The 23,032-nt window shown below is 44.7% G+C and overlaps 1 protein-coding gene across 2 annotated transcripts in view; it reads right to left on the bottom strand.

Annotated features, from left to right (window-relative positions):
- PRKN (parkin RBR E3 ubiquitin protein ligase) overlaps positions 1-23,032 on the bottom strand; it is a 1,116,534-nt gene that overhangs the window by 22,771 nt on the left and 1,070,731 nt on the right. For both annotated transcript variants that reach the window (XM_074333793.2, XM_088795206.1), the window contains exon 10: positions 5,552-5,629. In XM_074333793.2, coding sequence (XP_074189894.2) covers positions 5,552-5,629 — 78 coding nt within the window. The remainder of the gene's footprint in view (positions 1-5,551; positions 5,630-23,032) is intronic.

Genomic DNA, 23,032 nt, shown 5'->3' with positions numbered 1-23,032 from the left:
TTCCCTGATCTCTGGGGAGGATCACATCCAGCTGCTAGGCTTGTTAAATTAGAAGCCTGGCTCTCAGTCAGCAGCTTTCAAAGTATGTACAGAAACCTCTCTCATGGGAAGACTGTGGGATGGGCAATTCTTCCTGCGCCCTCTGTGCTAAGCTCTGTGGAGAGTGCTCTGCACGCAATGACAACTGCTTTCTGTTTGCTATAGTCTGTGGGTCTTATGGACACAAGTCCTGTTGTTTTTCGGCGGTAGGCATTTTCAGAGCCAGTCCCCCTGGTGGGTGTATTGATAGTCGGGGTCCAAACCCTCCACTCCTCCGGGAGAATGTGGGAGTTGGGGGTGAAACAGGGCCCGGTTGGGACCCCCACAAAAGAGGCCTTGCAATGTCCCTGGCCTCGCCTCGCCCTGCCCTACAGCTTAACAATTAATTGATCAACACCCTCCGTGTGGTATGAGCTTAGGATGTCCCCGTCCCAGTTCCCTGCTTTAGATAATTATCCTGAAACTTACGCTTGCTTACTAGTCACAATGCACCCCCACCCCCCACACACACTGATCACAATCTTTATTCTTTCCAGGTTACTGTCATCACTGCTCCTGGTTTGGTGACCACTTTAGAGAGCCACATTGCCAGAGGGGAGGCTCCATGCAGACCCCGGAACCATCACGTAGCCTCTGGAGGAACACCCAGATTTTCCCTTAAATATCCCAGGCTGGTCTGAGAATGTGAAGGCAGTTTTTGGAGGTGTTAACCCACTGCCTTCTCACACCACCAAGTGCTCTGATAATAAACGCTTATTCTATGACCCAACTCCTGTGTTGGTCTATTGGCTGAGTGGTGATGGCAGCACGAGCCCTGAACTTGTTTGGCCTTCGGTTTCAGGGGTTCCCACCCAAATGCATGGTCCAGTGCTGGAGATGGGGTTTATGGTGAAAGTGTGTCTCAGCCTTTCCTTCCCATTTCAATGTGGGTATTTTCTCAATCATCTGATGTGTTGGTCACTCAGCTAGTTTCTGGATCTCTTTCAGGGGGCATTGCTCTGTGTGTAACTGCACTTTCAATGTGTCTGTGCGAGGAGAGAAACTCAGGAGCTTCTTGTGTCACCATCTCGGTCTACTCCTCCCCACCCATTCTTAGTGCTTTCCCAGCTTCATGGTAAGGAGTGAGATATGGAGATGAAAGAGGGAGTTGTCATTCATTTGACTACATTTAATGAGTACCCGCTATGTGCTAGGCACTGGGAGTTATAAACATAAAACAGGTGCAAACCTGCATCAACAAAGCTCAGAATTTTAGCGAAGAGATAGGGAAGCAACATTTTAGAGTGATGAATGCGTAATGGAGGTATATACAGTTGTCAGAGAGCTTGGGGGAGGTAGTGGGGTGGGCAGATGGCTTCATGGAGGAGGTGACATATCTGGGTCTTGAGTAGGAGCTTGGCAGGCAGGGATGGGCACACAGCCCTTAGACACTGTTGATTTATTAGTAAGAGAGACCAGTCACTGTTCCCAAACTACCTTGATCAGGAACACCCACTAAAAACAATTTCCTTTGTTGCTTTGGGCAGCACCATTAGAAATCTGGAAGTTGCAGTTTGCCTTCCTGTTGAACAGAGACAGTAACATCAACTACTTACAACCACTGGGAGAACGAATCAATGTATGCGATTTGCAAGAGCAAGTGTTTACTTATTAGAAAGCCTCCAGAGGGAACACACGGAAGGAAACGGAACACAGGAAGGAGGGCAGCCAGGCATGACGCAGAAGAAGCAAATGGAACTGGACCTCATTACCCTATGACGGATTGATCTTCTGTCACCGATTTCCCAGACTCCCAACAGCTTCGACTTAAAGCTTGTTCAATATTTTAAAACCAATTTAAAACCAATTTTTGAGTTTTTTTTTAAATAAAAATATTGCATTAATAAAAAATGCATTAAGTTTAGGGTCAAGGAGCCTAACTGATGGGAAAAGCCTGACGGGGCACCAGGAAACATGGGCTTGTCTGGCTGGATAATGTATTGATAATATCAAGACCAGAGACCACTCAGCTTCAAAGGTAAAACAGTGGAGAGTAGACACAAATGGCTGACAGGAAAAACCTTAGAAGTGAATTAAACTGAAAGGAAATGTGAAAAGGGCTAATGAGGGTGTTTTGTTAGTATTAGCAAAATTCAAACATGAGGGTGCATCAGAAGCCTTCAGCTCCAAGGGGGAGGGGGGCACAATGAGATTTTTATTGTTAGATGCATAGTGTCATCCTTTCAAAGATTTCAGGTCAATGGAATTGCAGAGGTCATCCCCCTGGAGATCACTGCCATTTGAGAGAAATGTAGGAAACAAAAATAAATTGGCTTTATTAAAATAAAAACCCTTTATTCTCTTACCAAATGGAATTGGGCCTTTTAGTTTGATGAACCAGCTTGTTTGGTTCATTCTTTTCCATGTCCAAGAGTAGCTGTGGTTGAAATAAGGATACTTTGGACACTCGGTAAATTAGCTCATAGAGAATATACCGGCTATTCTGTATTCTTTTCCCTCCTCTGCCTGCTCCTGGAAGGCTGAGTCCCATGGGCTCGGTCCCTGGGATCCCTTATGGCTGGCTTTCAGTTGGGTGTGGTCAGTGGGAAACATCAGCATGAGACCAGAGGGAGAGAGAGAGAGAAGTCAAGATGTCTGCCCTCACTCCCTTCCTGCTTTGGGCCCATTTCTGGCAATGCTCCACGATTACACCTCCAGTCTGGAGGCCTCTCCTCCATGGTTGCAGCTAGCAGGGTTATTCCCCATGTAATGCCATTTCCTCCTTTTGCCCCTTAAGGTACAGGGTAGTCATGGGTCCCCACTGATGCTGGGCTTTGAGGCTCTCCACATCAATTTTGGCTCTTGTGACCCTACCCCACCACTGTAGGTCATCCATGACCCTTCAATTAAGATGTCTTCATGTGCCCATCTGAGTAGGATTTTCTTTCATGTGGGATCCTGAATGAATCAGAGACTTAAGAAAAGATGGTAGCAAGAGACCTGGTAGTTGCCTTCTGTTCTTGGGCAGTGGTAGACCAGCAGACTTTTTCAGTTTGGTTGGTTGATTTGCTTTGTTTTCAAATAAGAGGAACACGAGGCTGGCCCCATGATCAGAGCTAGAGGCAGGAAGGAGCCTCATTTCAGGGAGGTCTTGTTGCAAGGCTGTCTCCTCTTGAATTCTTTCTTGGTTAACCTTCTCCTGAATTAACTATTCCTCCTCTGAATACCCATCATAGTGATTGTTTGTGCAACCCTGTGGCATTTAATAAAATAATGTAAACTCCATGAGATCAGGGACTTTATCTGAGAGCCCACAACAAGTCTAACTTATTATAGGTGTTTAATACATGTTTCTTGAATAAATGGAAGAATGTCTTTTTCTTTACAGGTGCCACCATCACTCGACAAACATCTATTACATGTCTATGCACCAGACGCTGTCTTGGGCCTGGGGAAGAAGGGATGGGCCAAACACAGTCCAGCTGAAGAGATTCTTGCCTCTGTACCTTTGTCCATGCAGTGCCCTCTGCTGGCATGCTCTTTTTTTTTTTCTTTTTCCTTTTTTTTTTGGGAGTATTGGGGAACACTGTGTTTCTCCAGGACCCATCAGCTCCAAGTCATTGTCCTTCAATCTAGTTGTAGAGCATGCAGCTCAGCTCCAAGTTCAGTCACCATTTTCAATCTTTAGTTGCAGGGGGTGCAGCCCACCATCCCATGCGGGAGTTGAACCGGCAACCTTGTTGTTGAGAGCTCGCGCTCTAACCAACTGAGCCATCCGGCCGCCCCTCTGGCATGTTCTTTAGCATCCCTATCTCACTGTCCTCTTGACAAACTCTGACCCATCTTCTAGGACTGTTCCAGGGAAGCGTTATACAAAGCTACACATTTGCTAAAGTTTGGTTTAGTATATTACTATCATTATTTATTTCCTATAAGTCTCTCCTATGAGCTTCTCAAGAGAAACACACTTATCTGTATTTTTCCAGCAGGATAACTGGCCTATCCAAACACTCGACTTAATGTCTGCTGACAGATGGGGTTTGTAGACACAGGCGCCTTGGGTACCGCTCATCTGTGCTTAAGGCCAGCTCTAACTTGCTTCCTCCCACTTTTCCGAGTTGAACAGGGTTTCACAACTTTTTTTTTTTTTTTAAATTTGGGCTACCTCAAACTTCAACAGCAAGGTTGGTTGGTTCCTCCTGCCTGAAGGATGAAGGGGATTAGTGGAGGAGTTGGGCACCTTGACAACTTTATGTTAAGCAACGCTCTCCACCTCACTGCTGCTGTTTCACAATGAGTAGAGGGTAGGGTGTCCCTCCTTGGAAGCCTCTGTCCATGTTTGTGATCATGAAAACATGTGGATGTAAGTGGCGAGACCGACGCTATTTCCCAGCGCCTCAGGCTTTACCCTTCTGTGCTACAGCGATCCTGAGGCGAGGAGGGGTCTCAGGGTCATTATTATTCCTGAACATGAGGGTCCCGTGAGCTCCCATTTAAATGCTCCTGAGCGAAAATAAAATCAATAGAAAGAGCATTTGCTGCCTCTGCTATAGAAATGGCAATTCAGTCCTAAAAATCCCAGTATGCTCATGGCTAACATTTTAGGAGCCAATGAGAAGACCTGAATTCACTATGTTTATTTAGTTATGCTAATACTGAGTAAATACCTCCACAGAATACTTTACAGGGATTCACTTGTATATGCTCTGATTTTAGAGCATTCAGATATTTAAAATTCTCTACTGTGAAATTAAAGTGTTCTGGAATGTCTACGTTGATTTATGAGGTTCCTGTCAATATAATGACTAAAGGCTTTATCTGGGTAGATTTGGTGTTTAAACCCTTGTTAACATCTGTATCAGGAGAAAATAATGAGCAATTTCATCAGCTGTGCTGGTTTTTATTTCTTTCCCTTAAGGTTTTGGTTGATCATAATTAATAAATAAAAGAAAATGTATTTGCATTTCCTTAAGCCGAATATAGCACATCAGAGAGTGAGGCTCGGTAAACAACATTTTTTACCTAATGAAGACTGAAATATAATTTAGCATAGTTCATGATATTGCTAAACAATAATGATATCCTTGCCTCATATAATAATACTTCTATCATTTCATTCATGGAGATAATTTTCACAAAAGATTCTATGCAAAGACACCTTTGAAAAAATAAATGTGGGGTTAGCATTGATTTCTCTGATTCAGAGGTTGTTAAATTGTATTACGATTTAGGCTAAAGACTCCTCTGAGCAAGCTGTGTTCCTCGCCCCTATTCCATATACCTCTCGGGAAAAACTATCACGGAAGTACTGACACATCCCAGATGGCCACTGGGACGTCTACAGCTCTACCCGGAGTAGGAGAGTGGTTCTGGAAGGACTGTGATGGTGGGCAAGCCACGGCTTCACCCCCATGGCTGTAGGTTACTAGTCTGGTTCTCGTTTTCGCAGAGCGGAATGCTCAGTGGCCTTAGGAAACACCTCTTGTCATCTCCACCCTGAGCCCTGCTTTGAGGAAGGAAGAGGGCACTTTACCTGAGTAACTGCTTCTGAGGCCAGGGGGCTGCATTCACCTTCGTGGTACGCTTCCTTACAGTCCCGGCAAAAGACGAACTGCAGAAGAACACACATGAGTTAGAGACGGGCTTGCTGGTTGCATTTGGACATAACATGTCTTTCCTTTTCTAAGCTCATCACATCATGCCCCTGACTTGTGTGGTGGTTTCTGTGCCAAATTAGTGTTTGCAAAGAGCAATAAAGTTATATTCAGATGGAATTGTTCACTCTTTACTAAAGAGTATTCCAAGCACTGTAGTAAGGTTTTAAAGATGGAGTCACGTTTCCTTTCTTGAAGATGTTTCTGGTCCAGTAGAAGACACAGTAATGCAAATAAACATGGTAGTAAAGTGTTACTGGTATTAGAATATGAGGAAAACAATTTCATTCCAGAATCTCACATTTAATATTTGTTTACATACATAGAAGATTGATATGTCCATGTTAATGGACTTATTTTTGCACTGAAAGCCTATTGTGGGATGAAGAAATGAGCTGTTATGGGCTGAATTGTATCCCTCACAAACTCATATGTTAAAGTCGTTTTTTTCCCCTCAAGATATAAAACCTTATTCTGTATTGAGGTATAGTTGATGTATCACATAGTATCAGTTTCAGGTATACAATATAATTTATTATTTGTATACATTGCAAAATGACCATCACAGTAATTCTAATGAACATCCATCACCATACATAGTTACAGGATTTTTTTTCTTGTGATGAGAACTTTTAAGATCTACCACTGTCTGAGGCAATTTCAAATATGCGATATAGTATTAGTAACTATAATCACCATGCTGTACGTCACATCCCCAGGACTTATTTATTTTGTCACTGGAAGTTTGTACCTTTTGACTCCCTTCACCCATTTTGCCCACCTCTCATCCCCCACCTCGGTGAACACCAAACTGTTCTCTGTATCTATGAGCTTGGTTTTTGTTTGTTTGTTTTCAGATTCCACATGCAAGTAAGATCATACTGTACTGGTCTTTCTCTGTCTGACTTATTTCCCTTAGCATAATGCTCTCAAGTTCCACCGATATTGCAAATGGTAAGATTTCATTCTTTTTATAACTGAGTAATATTCAAATATATATTCACTATATATATCACAATTTCTTTATTCATTCATCCATCTATGGACACTCAGGTTATTTCCATATCTCGGTATATAATTACTCATAGTAGTCTCTTATGATCCTTTGAATTCCTGTGTTAACAGTTGTAATGTCTCCTCTTTCATTTCTGATATTACTTATTTGAGCCCTATCTCTTTTTCCCTTGGTAAGTCTAGTCAAAGCTTTGTCAATCAAATAATATGCTGAAGTCTTAACCCTCCGGTACCTCAGAATGGGACTGTATTTAGAGACAGAGCCTTTAAGTTGGTAAGTGAGGTACAATGAGGTCACTCGAGTGAGACCTAATCCAACAGGACTGGTGTCCTTATAAGAGGTTAGGACATAGACGCACACAGAGGGACAACCACGTGAGCACACAGTGAGAAGGCAGCCTTCTGTGAGCCAAGGAGAGAGGCCTCGGAAGAAACCAGCCCTACCAACACCTAGTTCTTGAGCGTTTAGCCTCCAGAACTGTGAGAACTAAATTTCTGTTGTTTAAGCCACCCAGGCTGTGGTCCTTTGTAATGGTTGCCTCAGGCAGTTAATCCACGGATCTTCTCACCCGGGTGAAGGCACACTTTTTAGGATTCATACACCGCAGAACTGAGGAGACTAGCTAAGGGACCCACTGCCCCCACCTTCATCTTACGGAGAAGGAAGCTGTTCCACTACTGCTGGAATCACTACACAACGTCCAGAACATCCTTCCTCGTCGCTGGCCACGCTCCAGAGGTTGCTGTCTGACATCCCATCAGCTGCCAACCAAGACACCATGGGCAAACCACCTTGGCGTCTGTGCCTCAGTTTCTCGTCTGGAAAACCAGAGTCACTAGGATAACTATTTCATGTGACCACTGGGAGAGGTAGGTGACAGAATACATGGTAACTGGCTACCACCATCCCAGGCACACAACATGTTCCGAAACTGAAGGAGATGTCCATCTGGACCTGCTTGTCTCCTCCCAGATTTCACAGCTGAAGAAGCTGCTGCTACACGAGGAAACAGCTTCCCCTCGACAAACGTTTCTCTTACTAGTTGGGGAGCAAGGTCTCTCAGAGCAGACTCTGTGTTCAGAGAAGACGGTCTAACAGAGAGGAGGGAGTGGCCAATGAGGATGGTGTGGGGGTGACAGTGCGGTTTTAGAGAAGAGGCCCCGAAGGAGCTGATGTGCTTCCCGTTGAGAAGTGGGTTCGGTCCCTCCTGCTTAGACATGGATGTGCTGACTGCCCGACCGGTAACACGCGCTGCCAGTGAGGACGCGCCCCTTCTGGGTGAGGTCTGAAAGAAGTGGCAGCTTCCACAGCTTCCAGCCTGTCTCTCGGGATACTTGCTCTTGAAGCCCTGGAACCCATGGAGAAGACACTGGGGCCCGTGGTCTATAGCCCTGCCTGAGCTTCACCAGCTTGCCAGCCATGCCTGGGCCACGTTTCAGTTCCTGGATGAGCTTCCAGCCCCTGGCTGAGCTGCCCCAGCCGATCCCACATGGAACCGAGACCAACTGTCTTCACAGAATGCTGCGCAAGGTACAGGTTCGTGGGGAGCAAAACAAAGTAAAGCAAAACAGGACCAAGATCATTGCTGTTTGAAATCACTACGTTTTGGAGTGTTTTTTACACAGCAATAGAGAACTGACATAGTAATGGTCCCAAACGTCTGGAAGACTCGAAAAGTTCGAGAGGCTTGTAAGCTCTCAAATTAATATATTCTGTAGCACAAGCCAGGATTTTAGTTCTGTTTTGCTTAAACATGACTGATTTGAGCTGATCAACAAAACCCAGAACAAACGAGATAAAACCAGCTTTATCCCCAAATACATCACATTACTCCTTGCATCAAAAGAATGGCCCATCCAAGACACTTTTTCCTTCAAGTTGTCTTCCCAAGGAAACCGATTTCCCACTCCCTTATGTCCAAGTTCTTGCTTTAACAGCTCACCTGAAAATTATTTTAATCTCAGGATATAACAAAGAAGAAAGGCAAGTATTTTCTAAGGAAAGGCCTCTTCTACAGAGATATCACAGTCTAGTATCTCGTAGCCATCACTTTTCAGAGTATTAAAGGCCTATTATTTTTTCTCACAGCAAAGAGACTGAACCCAAATTTTGTTTGCTATAAACTATTTAAACATTCAGGTTGGTGGGAGGGGGATGTGTGTCATTACACAAATGACCAATATCACCAGGGTTTAATTTCTGACATTTTTATTTTCCCTGAACTGAAAGCTAGTCCAGTGAACAGGGAATGAATTGGATACTAGAGTTTCCTCTTCAGTATTTTTCCTTAAATGCATTTGCTCATCTTTGAGTCTGCCTTAGACCTAGCATTCTGTTCTTACGTGCTACCAGGAAACATCGTGGGCTGTAACGTCCAGTCATTGAGAAGAGCTCCCTATGTGATCCCACCCCACTGCTTTCTATGGAAGCAAGTCTGAGCTCTTGGCAGGACAGGAAAAACGCTTCACATCTTATTAGCTAGTGGATGAGATATAAAATCAGTTTCATGGTAGAGGAACACCCTGGAGGTTGATCAGTTTGTCAGAATAAATAGGCCTTTCCTGACACAAGGACATTAAATCCCCTTTCACACTGGTATTACAAAGAATGGAATGTAAAAAAAAAAATAACGGAAAAGAAGCACTTGTAAAAATTAAACCCTCACCACTTCAATATGGTAAAAAGCGAGCAAAAGCTGCAAGAATATGCTGGTGATAATTTAACAGTAATGCACTTGTTAATTTGCTTCCATTTAAAGAGTATTAACTTCAATTTAATTACATCATGCAGAGGGCTTCCTACTCAAATAACTCAAGTCTGTCTCATACAAATGAGGAAATATCCAGAAGGTACGATTTGATCACGAAAATGGTCGCGTTTTGAATTACGTTAGTCAGAACTCAAGACTTATTGACGAAGTGCCTGTACAAATGCTTACACCTCCAGTTCCCAAACTGTGTACCAAGGCACCCTGGCACGCCACAATAAACTCACAAGGGTGCAGTGAGATATTTTAAATTTTTGAGGAAAACACAGTGATATCCAGTATGTATTAGATACTATGTGATTACTAACTCAAAAAGTTCACGGTTATAGAGACTGTGTCTGATGACAACATATCTTTGCAAAGCTGGGTTTTTGGAGGTTACTGTGATTAAAAGAATAAAACAAAATGAAAACAAAAATTTAAAAACCCACAACCACCACATCTATTTGGAGCAGGAGATGTCATCACTTAAAAATGAAATAAAAATCTTTCTTCTTTCAATTTATGTGAACATTTTTTTTTTTTTTTCCAAATGACTATTAGGGTGCTAAGACATGAATTCTTGTTATGTTATTTGGACCTAAATATTTAATAAACAAGACTGTTAGGCATGACTTTCGGCCTAGAAACACCACTGACTGAGCTGCTAAGGGCATGGCAAACAGAGGATATGTGAGGAACTTGGCTGAGGCAGACACGAAACTCCTTGAGATACTGTGTTGGGCTGCTTTGCAAACACGCCAATGACACAGACATTTCTAGAGAAAGAGCTGGAGGAGAAGGCCGATCTGGATCCAGTATTTTCACATTCACTCTGCTGACCTGTATGGCTCTTCTCTGGGGCACATGGATCTCATGTTAACCAGTAATGTAGAAAGGTGCCATTTACCCAGACACGTGCTCTTAACTAACCGTGGCCTCACGTTGGCTGAGGCTCTCTTAAGACGTCTTATGAGTAAATACTGAGTGGATGAAACCACCATATGTTTATATAGTGTACTTTTCCTGGATTATTTTGTCTTGAGTTCAATCTGATAAATGCTACCAATTTCCTTAGTTTTTTTAAACTCATTTTTTAAAGCCTTTAAAAATTATACAAATATGCAATACATACTTATTCTGTTGGTTCTTTGAATGCTATCCACCCTTATTAGATTTGATTAGAAAGCAATATACATGAACTGTATCATCTTAGCTCCTGTGAAGTTAGTTTTATGTGTCAACTTGGCTAGCCTATAGTCCCCAGTCAGCCCAGGAAATACTAATCTAGGTGTTTCTGTGAAGGCATCTTGTAGGTCTCCAAGGTCTATAATCAGTTTAATTTCAGGAAGAGATAAACCCAGAGAATCTACCTGGGCTTCATTCAATCAGTTGAAAGATTTTAAGAGCAGAACTGAGGCTTTTCCGAGAAGAGAGTCTGTCTGTGGACAGGACAAGAGCTTCAGACTGTGCCTGAGCTTCCAGCCTGCCGTCCTGCTGGCCTGCCCTGTGGATTCAGGACTTGCGGGCAGCCCACCATCACATAAGCTACTTCCTTGCAATCAATCTCTTTCTCTTTCTGGGTATGTCAATATAGATACAGATACATAGGTACCAATATATCTATATGCATTTATAGACTTATAGATCTCTGGGTACAGCTGAGCATGTCTATATAACTTTATCTCCACCTCCACCCCCATCTCCACCTCCCTCTCTTTCTCCACATCCATCTCCTTTTCCATCTTCTCCACTTCCACCTCCACCTCCACCTCCACCTCCACCTCCACCTCCACCTCCACCTCCACCTCCACCTCCACCTCCCCTTCCATCTCCATCATTTCTAACTGCTTCTACCTTTCTGGTAGAACCCTAGCTAACACACTCAGCTCTTATAGAAAAAATTCCACTGTGTCAGTTTATTTTTATTAGGTCAGTTATTCTTTTGCAAAAGGATTGATATAAAAAAAAAATCAGCATTTGAATTTCCTATATTGTTTGCAAAATTATTGTTCAAATTTCTTTCCATGTTTGTTTTTAATTCCAAGTGCCCACAGGACAATTCCTCTTAGAATTCAACAGCAGGCACAAGTTCATCACTCCCAATAGGGTGATTGCTTCCCTTTATTTGACAATGAACATGGCAATCCAAAACATTCTTCTCTTTGGGATTAGTTACCCGGGAGGTTGCCAAACTTCTCGCTCAATTGTAATTAGCTCATCCTGGGTGCTTACAATGAGGCATACAATTTTAAAGCAACTATACAAAGCAAGGGTAAGTTCAACAGGACAGACCTTTTTTTTCTAATAAGTAATAGCCAAACCATTCTTACCAGTCAAGTCATATTTTCACCTTGCAATTAATATGTGTTGAGTATTTACTTTTAGGATAAATAAAGTCTTGGACTGGGACAACATATACAAAATAACAACATATTGTAATACACTCAATCACATAGGAGATATTCCTATTTTTAAAAATCAGATATAGTTTAGTGTTTAAAGGCGAAACCTTGGAGTCAGAGAGTCCTGGAGTCAGAGACCCTTTTTTTATCATTTATTATCTGTGTGATCCTAACCTCTCTTTGCTCTAGTGTTTTATTTTGCATCTGTAAAGAAGAAATACTACGATAATGGATATTTCACACAGTTTCTGGCAATAGTAAGCACAACAAATTTTTTTAGAGTTATGATGCTTTATAAACAATAAAACTATAGAAAAGTAAAGTGATAGTAAAACACCCTGTTAGTTAGCTAAAGCAATTCCCAATACACTGATCATAGCTATTGTCATGTGAAAGTTCTGATTGAAGCTAAGGGTATCTTTGGGAGCACAGAGCTTGTCAGCTGCCCAGAACTGCGTTTAGAAGGACGCTGGCTTCACATTGCTTATGTACTGACTGAGGTATCCTCCCTGTCAATCCCCTGGGACAATCCAGGACAACCAAACAGCTAGAGGAATTGCCCATCACGATTATCATTCAATATCATGTCAGTAGAGAAGTCATTTGATTGATGTTTGAGTTTGATTTCCCATATGCTCAGAATGGAGACATTAAAAAAGAGATGTATGTATATATTCTCTTTGGAAACATGAAAAGGAATCAAATGAACAGCTTCCAATGCAATCAGAATATTCCAGGGGCCGCTGATCAATAAAGTTGAGAGCTAGTCGGTGCCTACAAGTAATGACCCTCAAAATGAGGGTTTGATCCCTAAAGTTGAATGATTTCAATATGAAAGCCCACATTTCTTTGTGCCTGTTTTCTGTCACGGCGGCATCTATGTTAAAAGCATTTTATTATGTGGCACTTATTCTTCCACGGCTCTGAAGTTCCATGTTAAAAGGACAAGAGAGAATCAAACACCATCTCAGGACCCTGATTATAGTCAAGGGAAGCATCAAAAGCATCACGCACACATTTGTACTTCTTTGGAAACAGAAATATTTTTCTTTTTAGGTGTATGACATTCCAGAAGATGGCAGCAGAGACATACAAGATTCAGCCTCAGTGTGTTAAAAATAGTAGTCAAAAGAGTAAGGCTCCCCATGGAATGGCTAAGCACTGATATACGCACAACTGGTTCTGACAAGACAGTGCCACGGAATGGAAACGGTGTTAGATTATAATGCACTAAAACACAACTTGGAAAAGAAGAAAGTCAGGTTATTTTCTTTCAAGTGCACAACATCTTAAAATCACAGAATCTCATGGTGAGAAGCAATTTTAAACTGTGCCATGCTTTAAATGCAAACAGACGAAGACAATCTTTTACACGTAATCTCCAAATGGCTGAAAATAAATCATTTTAAGGAGGCTGAACAGAGCTTAGTAGCTGAATTTCTTTGTATTTTTCAAATGCTATAGTAATCCTTGTGAATAGCTAAACAATGCCATCTAGATTCCCACAAAATACTGTGATATCGATCCTTCCTTCAACCCCCCAAATTATTTTGGTTTTAGGTTTGCTATCAAGAAAATGCCTTTACTTTCCTTGCTGTGATTTCCATTTTCATGTGAGCTCTTAAAAGAACTCTGAAAATCCCCTTTTCCTACCCCACCATCTATCTCATCAAATACATGTATACACCAATTTGATCTTTTGGTTGTGCAGAGTCTTAATTTATGCACCCACTGTGAGAACCAGCTGGTGGAAAACTTTGTTACCGTCTGTCCCCACACCAGGGATCTATCAGAGAAGATGAGAGCACACCAGGAAGAGACCAGCTCTTTCACACGACAATAGTTACTCTCAGCTCCGTCAACAGGGCTGACCTCAGAACCTGCAATCAAGAGAGGCGCCTAATAAATGTTCTAGGTGGCGAGGGTGGTGCTCTGCTGATGGCACTGCTGGGCACGGCACTGTCCACCTATCGTTACTGACAAAGGTATTTAAACTGAAGTCCCACGTCAACATAGCGAGAGTTACCATAAACTTAAAAATGTTACCGGCCATGTATGTATAATATTTTTCCTTTTCTTTAACAGCTTTATTGAGATATAATTCACATAGTCATGGATTTAAAAACCATAGTTTATGCATTGTTGGAATGGAGAGGACAGGCACACAGCACAAATTCAAACGGAGAGAAAGGTCTAGTGAAAAATAAGTCCCCCTTCTTCCTTAGGCAGCTGCAATGCTTCCCAGAGATAATCACTGTCACCTGTTTGCATCTCTCTGGAAATTTTTAGGCATTCAAGAATGAATATGTATATATCCATACTTAAGACAAAAATGGTATATAAAAGATCTCATTACGTATTGTGCTCTGCACCCTGCATTTCATTGAGTACATTTACGGCGGGCTCTGTACGGTGTGTGCTGAGCAGCTCCACACTTCCTAAACAGCTGCACAATAGTCCAGTTGCTGGAAGTACCTTAATGCATTTGACCAGCCCCCTATGGAGGAGCACTTAGGTCCTTTCCAATATTTTGCCATTGCAAAAAAAGCTGCAGGGAACGTCTGGCTCCTCAGGTCATTTTGCACATGTGAAAGGTAATCTGTAGGATACTTTTCTAGAGTAAAATAGCTGCGTCAGAAGGCACACGGAGTTTAAATTTTGATGGCTTTTGTGAGCCTGTTCTTGGGTGGAGGAGGCGCTAGTCCCCTGCCCAGCAGTAAGGTGTGGGTAGACTTGTCCCCTCTCCTTTCCTGCCCTCCCCACCATGCTGCGTGACCAGTGATGGCCTTTGTCAAACTCTGGCATGGAGAGAATCTCAAAGAAATCACAGCACTTTTGCTAACACCTTCTTTATCTACATCACAGACATGTCCCCGGCCAAAGAAACTACTCCGAGTCACTTCTGAGTCTTGTGCATTAAGGCTGAAGCAGGGTCAGGAGTGGCCTGTGGTCACTCCCAGCTGTCATTTCCCTGCTCCTCCTGCCTGGGCTCCGTGACAAGACGCCTGGAGCCTGTCGTCTCCTTGTTCGTACTGGCCTGCGTTCAGTCCATTTGCTGGAAAAGGATTTTAAGTGACTTTTAACTCCATGGCTTTCAACAACTGACGGGCAACAATTTGGAGGTGCAGGTGAGAGAGGAGGAAACAGGAGACAAGGAAGCATGGGGTTCACCTGCCCATGGCTGTGTCCTGGGCCATAACTCTGAGCAGAAGCGGCTCACCAGGAGTCACCTGGGACGGCAACGGGCTGGGGACCCCGGAGGAGCCGTGACAGGTGTGACAGAGGGCCGTGATCCTTTCTCCCTAATCTCCTCTCTCTCTCTCTCTCTCTCTCTCTCTCTCTCTCAGTGGTAACCATTGTAAAGCATGATTCCCGTGGTGACGGTCCCCACCTTCATGACGTGCCTTTTCCCTAGAGGCTAACGTGGGATTCGGCCACAAGCTGGGACTCTTGTGATTGGATGATGAAGTGCTCACAATCCACGTTCACCTCAGCAAACTTCTTGTCAGGTGAATTCCTGCCTGTAACTGAGAATTCCCTTCAACGTCTCGCAAAGCTGGCACAGTTTTCTTTCAGATCAGCATTTCCCTGACCTGATGGAACATTTGGCTCCTTCCAGAAATGCAGCACTGGTCACAGAGTATCACATTCAACAGCACTTTCAAATATTGCCATTCATTAGTGGACCCATTCAAATATTGCCATTAATTAGTGAACACGTTTAAATATGGCCATTCATTAGTAAAATGCACAACATATGTCTTCTATAATTTTTAACTGGTCTCCAGTCCTTGTGACCTTATCATTTACAATCTGTAGCAAGGCACTAGACTCTGTAAAAATGATTACACTATGCCAGTCAAAATGTGAAATCCAAGCCATATGGCGGTTTGAGCCCAATTTGTCCCATGTGCCTGCGGGCATTCATCTGCTCTCTCACACGGCAGGGGAGGCTGAATGGTTCCCTTAAACACCTGGGTCCAACCCAGGTAAACTGGGGGCAGGGTCAGCTTTGGAAAGGGGCCAACCATTTGGCATTACCCCTGCTAGCACAACTTAGGGACTCTTGTGTTGGGAGGTTTTGCAGCTTGTCAATGACCAAATTATACATCCAACATTTATTGTGCACTGAGCGGTCTCATAGGTGCTTTGGGAGCAAACCTTTCCACACAGCCTCAGCCGTACAGGCCAGGGCAGTTCTCTCTGCAGCACTGTCTCGTTTATACACACTTCCGTCAAAATGTCTGTGTCTCTCTACAAGACTATTTTCACTTTTCTCCTCTCCTACGTGGACAGCATCTGTGTCTTATTCATCTTTGCTTCCTTGAGATTCAGGGTCTGCAGCAGAGTAGGTGCTCTGTCTGCTGCATGCCAGCGCCCAGCTCAAGGAGCTTATAACTCAGCTGGAGAGACAACGTTTATGGAAAACAAAGGAGCTGGAAAACAGTATGATTCAGTCTGCAATCGTGCGCTGAATTGTCTGCTGGTGGCAAGTCTGCAGAAACCCAGAGAGAAGAGATCGGACGGGTTGAGTTGGTGGAAATGGCATTTGCTTTTCTGCCCTTTGCATTCCATTCCCTCCTCAGGCGCTGGTCCTACCATCAGGCCTTCCCGTCACTGCTCTGCTAAGAAGTCAAGCTTTCTACCCCTTTCCCGACGTCCCTCCTAAGCTGGGTGCTACCTGCTGCATGTTTTCATTTGGACAGGTTGCCATCACTTCAAATTGAAGTCAACTCAACTTCCGACATACTTATTGTGGAACTGTTGGAGAGAAAGAATGCTGGGACAAAAGGGCAGAAACTCAAAGAGTAACTTGAGGGGGCAAGAGTAGGGGACAGAGGGGGAGGGAGCCCCTGGCAGCTTCCTGAGCTGCCCCGCTCACCTGCATGACCACAACTTGCCATCCTGACGGGAGCTGCCCCATCCTCTTTTCCCGATTCCCTCATTCAGAGCAATCCCTTATGGTCCACTGTAAGCTCAGTGTAGACCTCAGATTCTCCCAGAAGCAGATCTTCCACCCCACAGACTGTTAAGGACCTCTCCTGCATCGCCTGCAGCGCTCGTAGGGGTCTTGATCCTACAGACCTACACCAGTGTATTATTATTATCCGTTCACTCACTAGATGGTCAGCCCCCTGAGGTTGTAGGCCCCCTCCATCCTGTTTATATTGCCAGGGACCAACAGAGCAGTTGTCACATAGGCAGGGACGGACAGACCTTGGTAGAATGAAGGAGCAGTAGCAGCTAGAAAAGGCTACAGTGCTGAGGCGCGAGGATAGTGCAGGGTCACGGGCACACAGCCAGGAGGAAGTCAGCCAGGAAAAGGAGGACCGAGATCACGGCATTCGGCCAGGGGAGTTCTTTTGTGACAACCATGCAGTTATTAGCCACGTTCAGAAGCTAAGGTCACAGAGATGATGGAATGGAGAGGGTGTCATGACAAAGGGATCTGAATTGGTTTGAAAACAGAAAAAGAAAATGAAGAGAGAGAATGAAGATGTTAGGAGAGAGGGTAGCAGTGGGAGGAAAGCCCCGGAGAAAGTCAAGGCCCGGGAAACCGAACACTCTCAAAGGGTTAGGGAGTGAAAGGACGAGGGCTGGTTTTTCAGGCTTGTGAGAAGGCAAAGTCCTCAGCCAGCAATTTGCTGATGAGAAGGCTGTCTGAGGAGATGACACCTGATCAGCGCGATACCAGTTGTCAATCTTCTGGGGTCAAGGACAAGAGGGGACGTAAGGACCGAGGAGGCCTGGAATAATTCTTGTCAATCAGGAGATGACACACGAGTTGAGCCCCAGCCACGCTGAGGCCTGGCTGATGTCGCGACACTGACCTCTGGTTCCCTGTCACTTCAAATGTGGTCCCCAGGCCAGCGTCACCTGGGAGCTTGTTAGATAAGCAGGATCTCAGGCCCCAGCCCAGAAGTGCTGAATTAGAAATCTTCATTTAACACGATCCCGGGTGACGAGGCGTGTGCACACCACAGTTCAGAAGCACTGTTCAAACTCACTTATTCGACCAGAATTTACAGGACATGTGCAGTGTGCCAGGCACCTGAGGGTATATGAAGATGCATAAAATAGAATTCCCAGGCTCATGAGTCACAGCTCACCTCTCCCCAGTTCCTTCCCTCCCCCTCCCCAACCCTCCCTCCATTCAACCAGTATTTATTGCGCATGTACTATGTGCCAGGTGCCACGCTAGGCAGTGCAAATGGTAAACATGTTCAGCATTCTTCTTGACCTCACTGAGTGTATTGTATTCAGCTGTGTACTAATTGTCATGGACAAGGTTTGGGGAGCACAGAGCATGGGCACCCACTAGCCTGGGCAGTCAGGTTAGGTCTCCAGGACAAAGTGAAGGGTGCACTGACACTTGATTGAGTTTGGTCCACATGACAGGTCCCAAATAGTGTTAAGTCCAGTGTTTGGACAGTGGGAGTGCTCGGGGAGTTCAGGGAACTATGGATCTTCTCTCCCTGGACCACTGAGCTGGGGCGGCCATAGGGAAGCAGGTGGGGTGGCTCCCAGGCGTGGGCTGGGGACTGGAGCTGAAGGCGTGGCCTGGTGGAAGGCTGCGGGACTCTGGTCGGGCGGCTGGGGCAGGAGCAGGGGCTGCAGTGTGCAGGCTGGGTGCCCCAGGCAGCTGAAAGCTTCAAGCACCCACAGCACAGCCAGTTAGGGAGTGAGGCACGGGGAGAAAACAGTCACTTAGAAAATCAACTTTGGGTAGTGGGAATGCATTATATACTAGTAACACCCGGCAGGGATAGACTCTGCAGGTGAGGTTCTGCTGTGCTTTTCCTTTTGGTTTTGCAACCGTTGGCTAAAGCACACAGTCTAGACAGAGCTCTCTGTTAGAAATCGGCGTCATTTTAAATGTTCTAGGAGCCACATGAAGACATTAAAAAAGAAACAGGTGAAATAAATTTTAATATTTCATCTAACCCAATATATCCAAAATAGTGTTTTCGACACGTAATGAATATAAAAAGCGTTGTTACTTTATAGTTTTTTCCATTAAATCTTTGAAATATGGTGTGTATTTTACGCTTATATCACATCTCAGTTTGGACCAGGCACATTCTACGTGTTCAGCTGCCCCATGTGGCTGGCGGCTGCCATGTTGGACAGTGCGGTCCTAGAAAACCCTGAGTCTGAGGGATGCGTGGAAGAGGTAGACGGTCAGATTAGGTGCTCAGTGTGGTATAAGTAGGCTGAGGTGAGGTGGGGCACATAGAGGACGTAAGGGAATTAAAACTGTTCATGGAAAAAAATTCAATTTTTTTTCTGATAAAGATTGCTCTGTATTTTTAGCCTTTGAAAGGCCCACTTTGCACTGTGACGTAGGGAAGAGGAGCAGAATACAGGAAACCAGTCAAATTAGAGATAATGAGGTATGACCGTCCACAGGGAGAGAATTTTCCTGCCACACTCTGAGCTGTTTGTGAAAAGAAAGCCAGAAAACAGAACTGACTTATCTTTAATTTTCCTAGTGTCTCTGGGACCTGCCTGCTCCCTTTGTCAAATCTTGTACTAAGGACAGATAGCGTCCAGACCATTAATCATGCAGTGGACGTTTGAGCCGAGCTGCTGAGAACAAATATCACTCCTAATGTCTGCAGCAGCACCCTTTGTTTAAGTGACATTAGAGGATGCAATTATATGCATAAATATAAAGCTGCAGAAACCCACCATCGGAGGCATATTGGTTTGACCGGGTATGACTGCTGTCTCATGACGCAGCCAACCAAGGGGACTGGAGAGACACCTGCTCTTACGTGTGGAGGACCAGGCTGGAGCCCTCGTCCCACGATTTTAGCAATAGGCCTTTCACTTGCAGTAGTTTATGGACATCCCAGTGAACTAGGGAGAGGTCACCCTACTAAAGCCCAGCACTAAAGAGTGAATGACAGAAGTTGGAGTCGTGACTGGAGTGCAACCTTGGAGTTATGCACATACTAACAACAGAGGTGGAAACAAAGCTCAGAAACTTCTCGAACGCCTTCCATGTGCACGTCACCATACAAAGTTCTTGTGGGCACATGGCATGTGGGTTTCAGAGGCCTGTCATCCCCTATTTCAGGTTCTCCTGGACCTCGGGTGTTTTCTGCCGCAGGACCTCTGCCCTAAGTCATTACTCCTGAATGTTCCAGCTGAAAAGGGAAGAGATGAGGGATGGGGGTCTGAGATGGTCATTTATACCCAGTCTCCCAGAGCTAAGCCAATTAATGCTTCTGTTTGTGTTCCTAACACGTCTTTTCCGTGGCTCTGCTCATAAATAACGGTGGGGCATCTCCCACCTTATCCTACCCGATGGGCATCTGTGCCCAACGTGCAGACACTGGTGACAGCCCAACACTTAGAGAGCTGACCCCCTCTCAGGTACTGACAGCAGCCCCACCTTCCTCAGGGTGACTTCCCAGGATGGTGTTAGCTAAGAGAGCGCCGGGAGCGGACACCAAACACCCTCAGTGACCTGAGACGTGTTCTCTCAGCATCACACAGCTCGCGGTGTCTTAAAGTGCAAAAGAGAACGAGGCTTAGAAGGCTGTCCCCCACCTAAGTTTTTCTTTTCCTCCTAATTTTATTGCTTTGCTAAGGAAGGAGAAAGCAAGCTAATTAAGTGGCAGTAAAGAGCAAGGACCTGGACCGTGGGTTTCAGAGCAGCTAAGCCAAGGCCGATCGCAGGGGGGCGAAATGAAATGTCATCTACTGCTTCATAGCCAACACCTTTTTGTTCTGTAGCACAAGAGACATCCATTCACGGGGCCAAATAACGATGAACAGAAGAGCGAGAAGGGTTCTCTGTGGGGCCCCTTTCCTTCCTCTTGGTTTGGCGACAGAGAACTTTAGTGCCATGGGGCCTGTACAGACTGGATCTATAATTTTTGTGGTGGAAGGCACCCCTTTCCTTCTGGCAGCCTTACTAACATTGGGACATAATATTATTTTGTAATTAAAACATTCCCCAACACCTTGGGTTACGTCAAGCAGAATGAGCATTTAGTGAACATTTTTAGGGATAATTATAATGATCTAGTGCCTTTTTCTTTGAAATCCTATGTTTTGTCTGTGAGTAGAATCAAATTTTCAAGAGGCTGATAACTCATAAAGGAACCTTTGCTAAGATCCCATGGGGGAAATGATCAACTTTGGAATGCAATCATTCCTTCATGGCACAAGCACCTACCTGGTGAGAGGCTGGTGGTGCTGGCCCAGGGCAGGAGAACAGAGGGAAGGGCGGCCGCTGGGGTGCTCCGTCTGCGAGAGCCACACCTGCACCCTCCCCTGCCGAGCTTCCCCCAGGCTCCTTTGCCCAGCTAACATGTAACGGTGGTACTTTGATTCTCAAGCAGGAAATCACTCTGGGGAGACTCCTTCCGTCCAAGCCTGGTTCCCTAGATGCTCACTGCCCTGTACCTGCCTGGTCCTCATCCCCATCGCCTGCACTGCGAGCTTCCTTGTCATTGATCCCTCTAGACCCAAGCCCCCTAAGGCGGGAGCCTAGTGGTGGTGCTCACCGGTCGTCCCTCGGCCCAGAGCAGGTGCTTACTAAAGGTGTATTCAAGGAAGGAGGGAAGCGGAAAACCAGACGCCTCTGCAGACAGTTACATTCGAACGCATAAGTGCCCTGATGGGGGTGAGGCCCTCACACACTGGGGAGCAGTCTGGCCAAATTCACAGCCCTGGGACACTTCAGTCTTGAAGGGAAAATCAGACTGAGATGAGAACAGGGCAAATCGAGCCACGATTATCAGTGTCAGTGAGCTCAACTAGAGCTTGAATGGGGTTTCTTATCTCAATGACCCTGACGGCATCGGCAAGTTCCAGTTAGTTAAAATCCAAAATTAAGATAACAGAAATGTGTCGGGACTGCCCTCTGTGTACATTACCCATAATAACACACCTGCGACTCCGTGTTCAGAAAGACTTTTGTGCAGGATGAGGTGTCATGGTGTATTTCACTCCCTGCACAGTGACATGAGTCACAGGGAAATATTCTTCACCGAAGGCTCTGTGTCTAAGGAGTGACATGCTTATTCCAAATAAGTCACCGAAACCATGCAGATGGTCACACCTTCCCCTTTATTGCTACAGAGAAACCGACGCCCTCTTTCAAGTCAGCGCCAACATATTTCTGAAAAATCTAAGAGTCCAATGTCGTAAATACCGGGTTGGAGTTCCAGCAGAAAAGTATAATCTCCTTCGGATTCTTTAAAAAAAAGGAACTAATTCTTCTCCTATTGGGATGGTCTGACATAGGTTTATGACTTTTTATTTTCATTGAGGCAGGGAGGTTGACTAAATGATAAAAGTGCTTCTTACCATCTCCTTCTTCTCTGTGACTCGTTAACCCCGATACTGATTGATGCCCCCGAGTATCTCGCAGCCCTTTACTTCAGTACAGACCAAGAACAAATTGCATGGCTTGAAACAGGCTTTGTCACACAATGACAAGATTTACACTGGGATTGGGGGAAAAGGCCATTAATTGTCACTTGTCATTTGCTCTTGTACTTCTTTTTTACGACTGTAGCTTATTTGTGGCAGCTGCCGCTGGCACAGAGTTCCTTTACGCAGAAGTGGGCTCCCATAATCAGCATTTGGGGCTCTCGGGACATGAACAGGAACCAAGGGCCCCCCAGGCTCACAGCCGGACAGGCTCCTGTTCCCAGGTTCACACCACTGGGCGATTTAGGGAGTGGCGACAGGGGATTAGGAGAGTGATAGCAAATCTACACCTGCTGCTTTCAAAGTGGCAGTTAGTAGACTTTCTTTCTTTTTTTTTTTTTTTTTTTTTTAAGAAGACTTTTGTTCCTGTCAATTTTGAAAATACACTTCAGTTTGCTGGAGGAGAATGTTAAGTTAGTCTCAAGAATCTAAAATAAACATATATCTGAAACAGGTTCACATTGGGAATAAACCCACTAATTAGAAAAGCTAGTAAATAGTCTGCAGACAGGAATGGCTCTCATGACCTGCAGATTTTATATTTTTCCCTACAAATACTTGCAATTTGATTTGATAGAATTCTTGCCTTTACAGTGAAATCTTCCCACTTAGTGTCTAATTCTCTCTCTCCCCGCCCCTCCCCGTCATAAAGTTCAGTTTGATGCTTCCTGGAGCTGGAGCCTGCATTGCATATTTTTGCTATTTCTCAAGTCCATCAAAAATACAAGGTGGGTTGATTCCA

Source organism: Rhinolophus sinicus, chromosome 2 (assembly GCF_057876585.1).
Source record: "Rhinolophus sinicus isolate RSI-liver-muscle chromosome 2, RSI-T2T, whole genome shotgun sequence".
Classification (NCBI taxonomy): domain Eukaryota; kingdom Metazoa; phylum Chordata; class Mammalia; order Chiroptera; family Rhinolophidae; genus Rhinolophus; species Rhinolophus sinicus.
The sequence above is the reverse complement of the archived record's forward strand: the minus strand, read 5'-3'. Positions and strand labels throughout refer to the sequence as shown.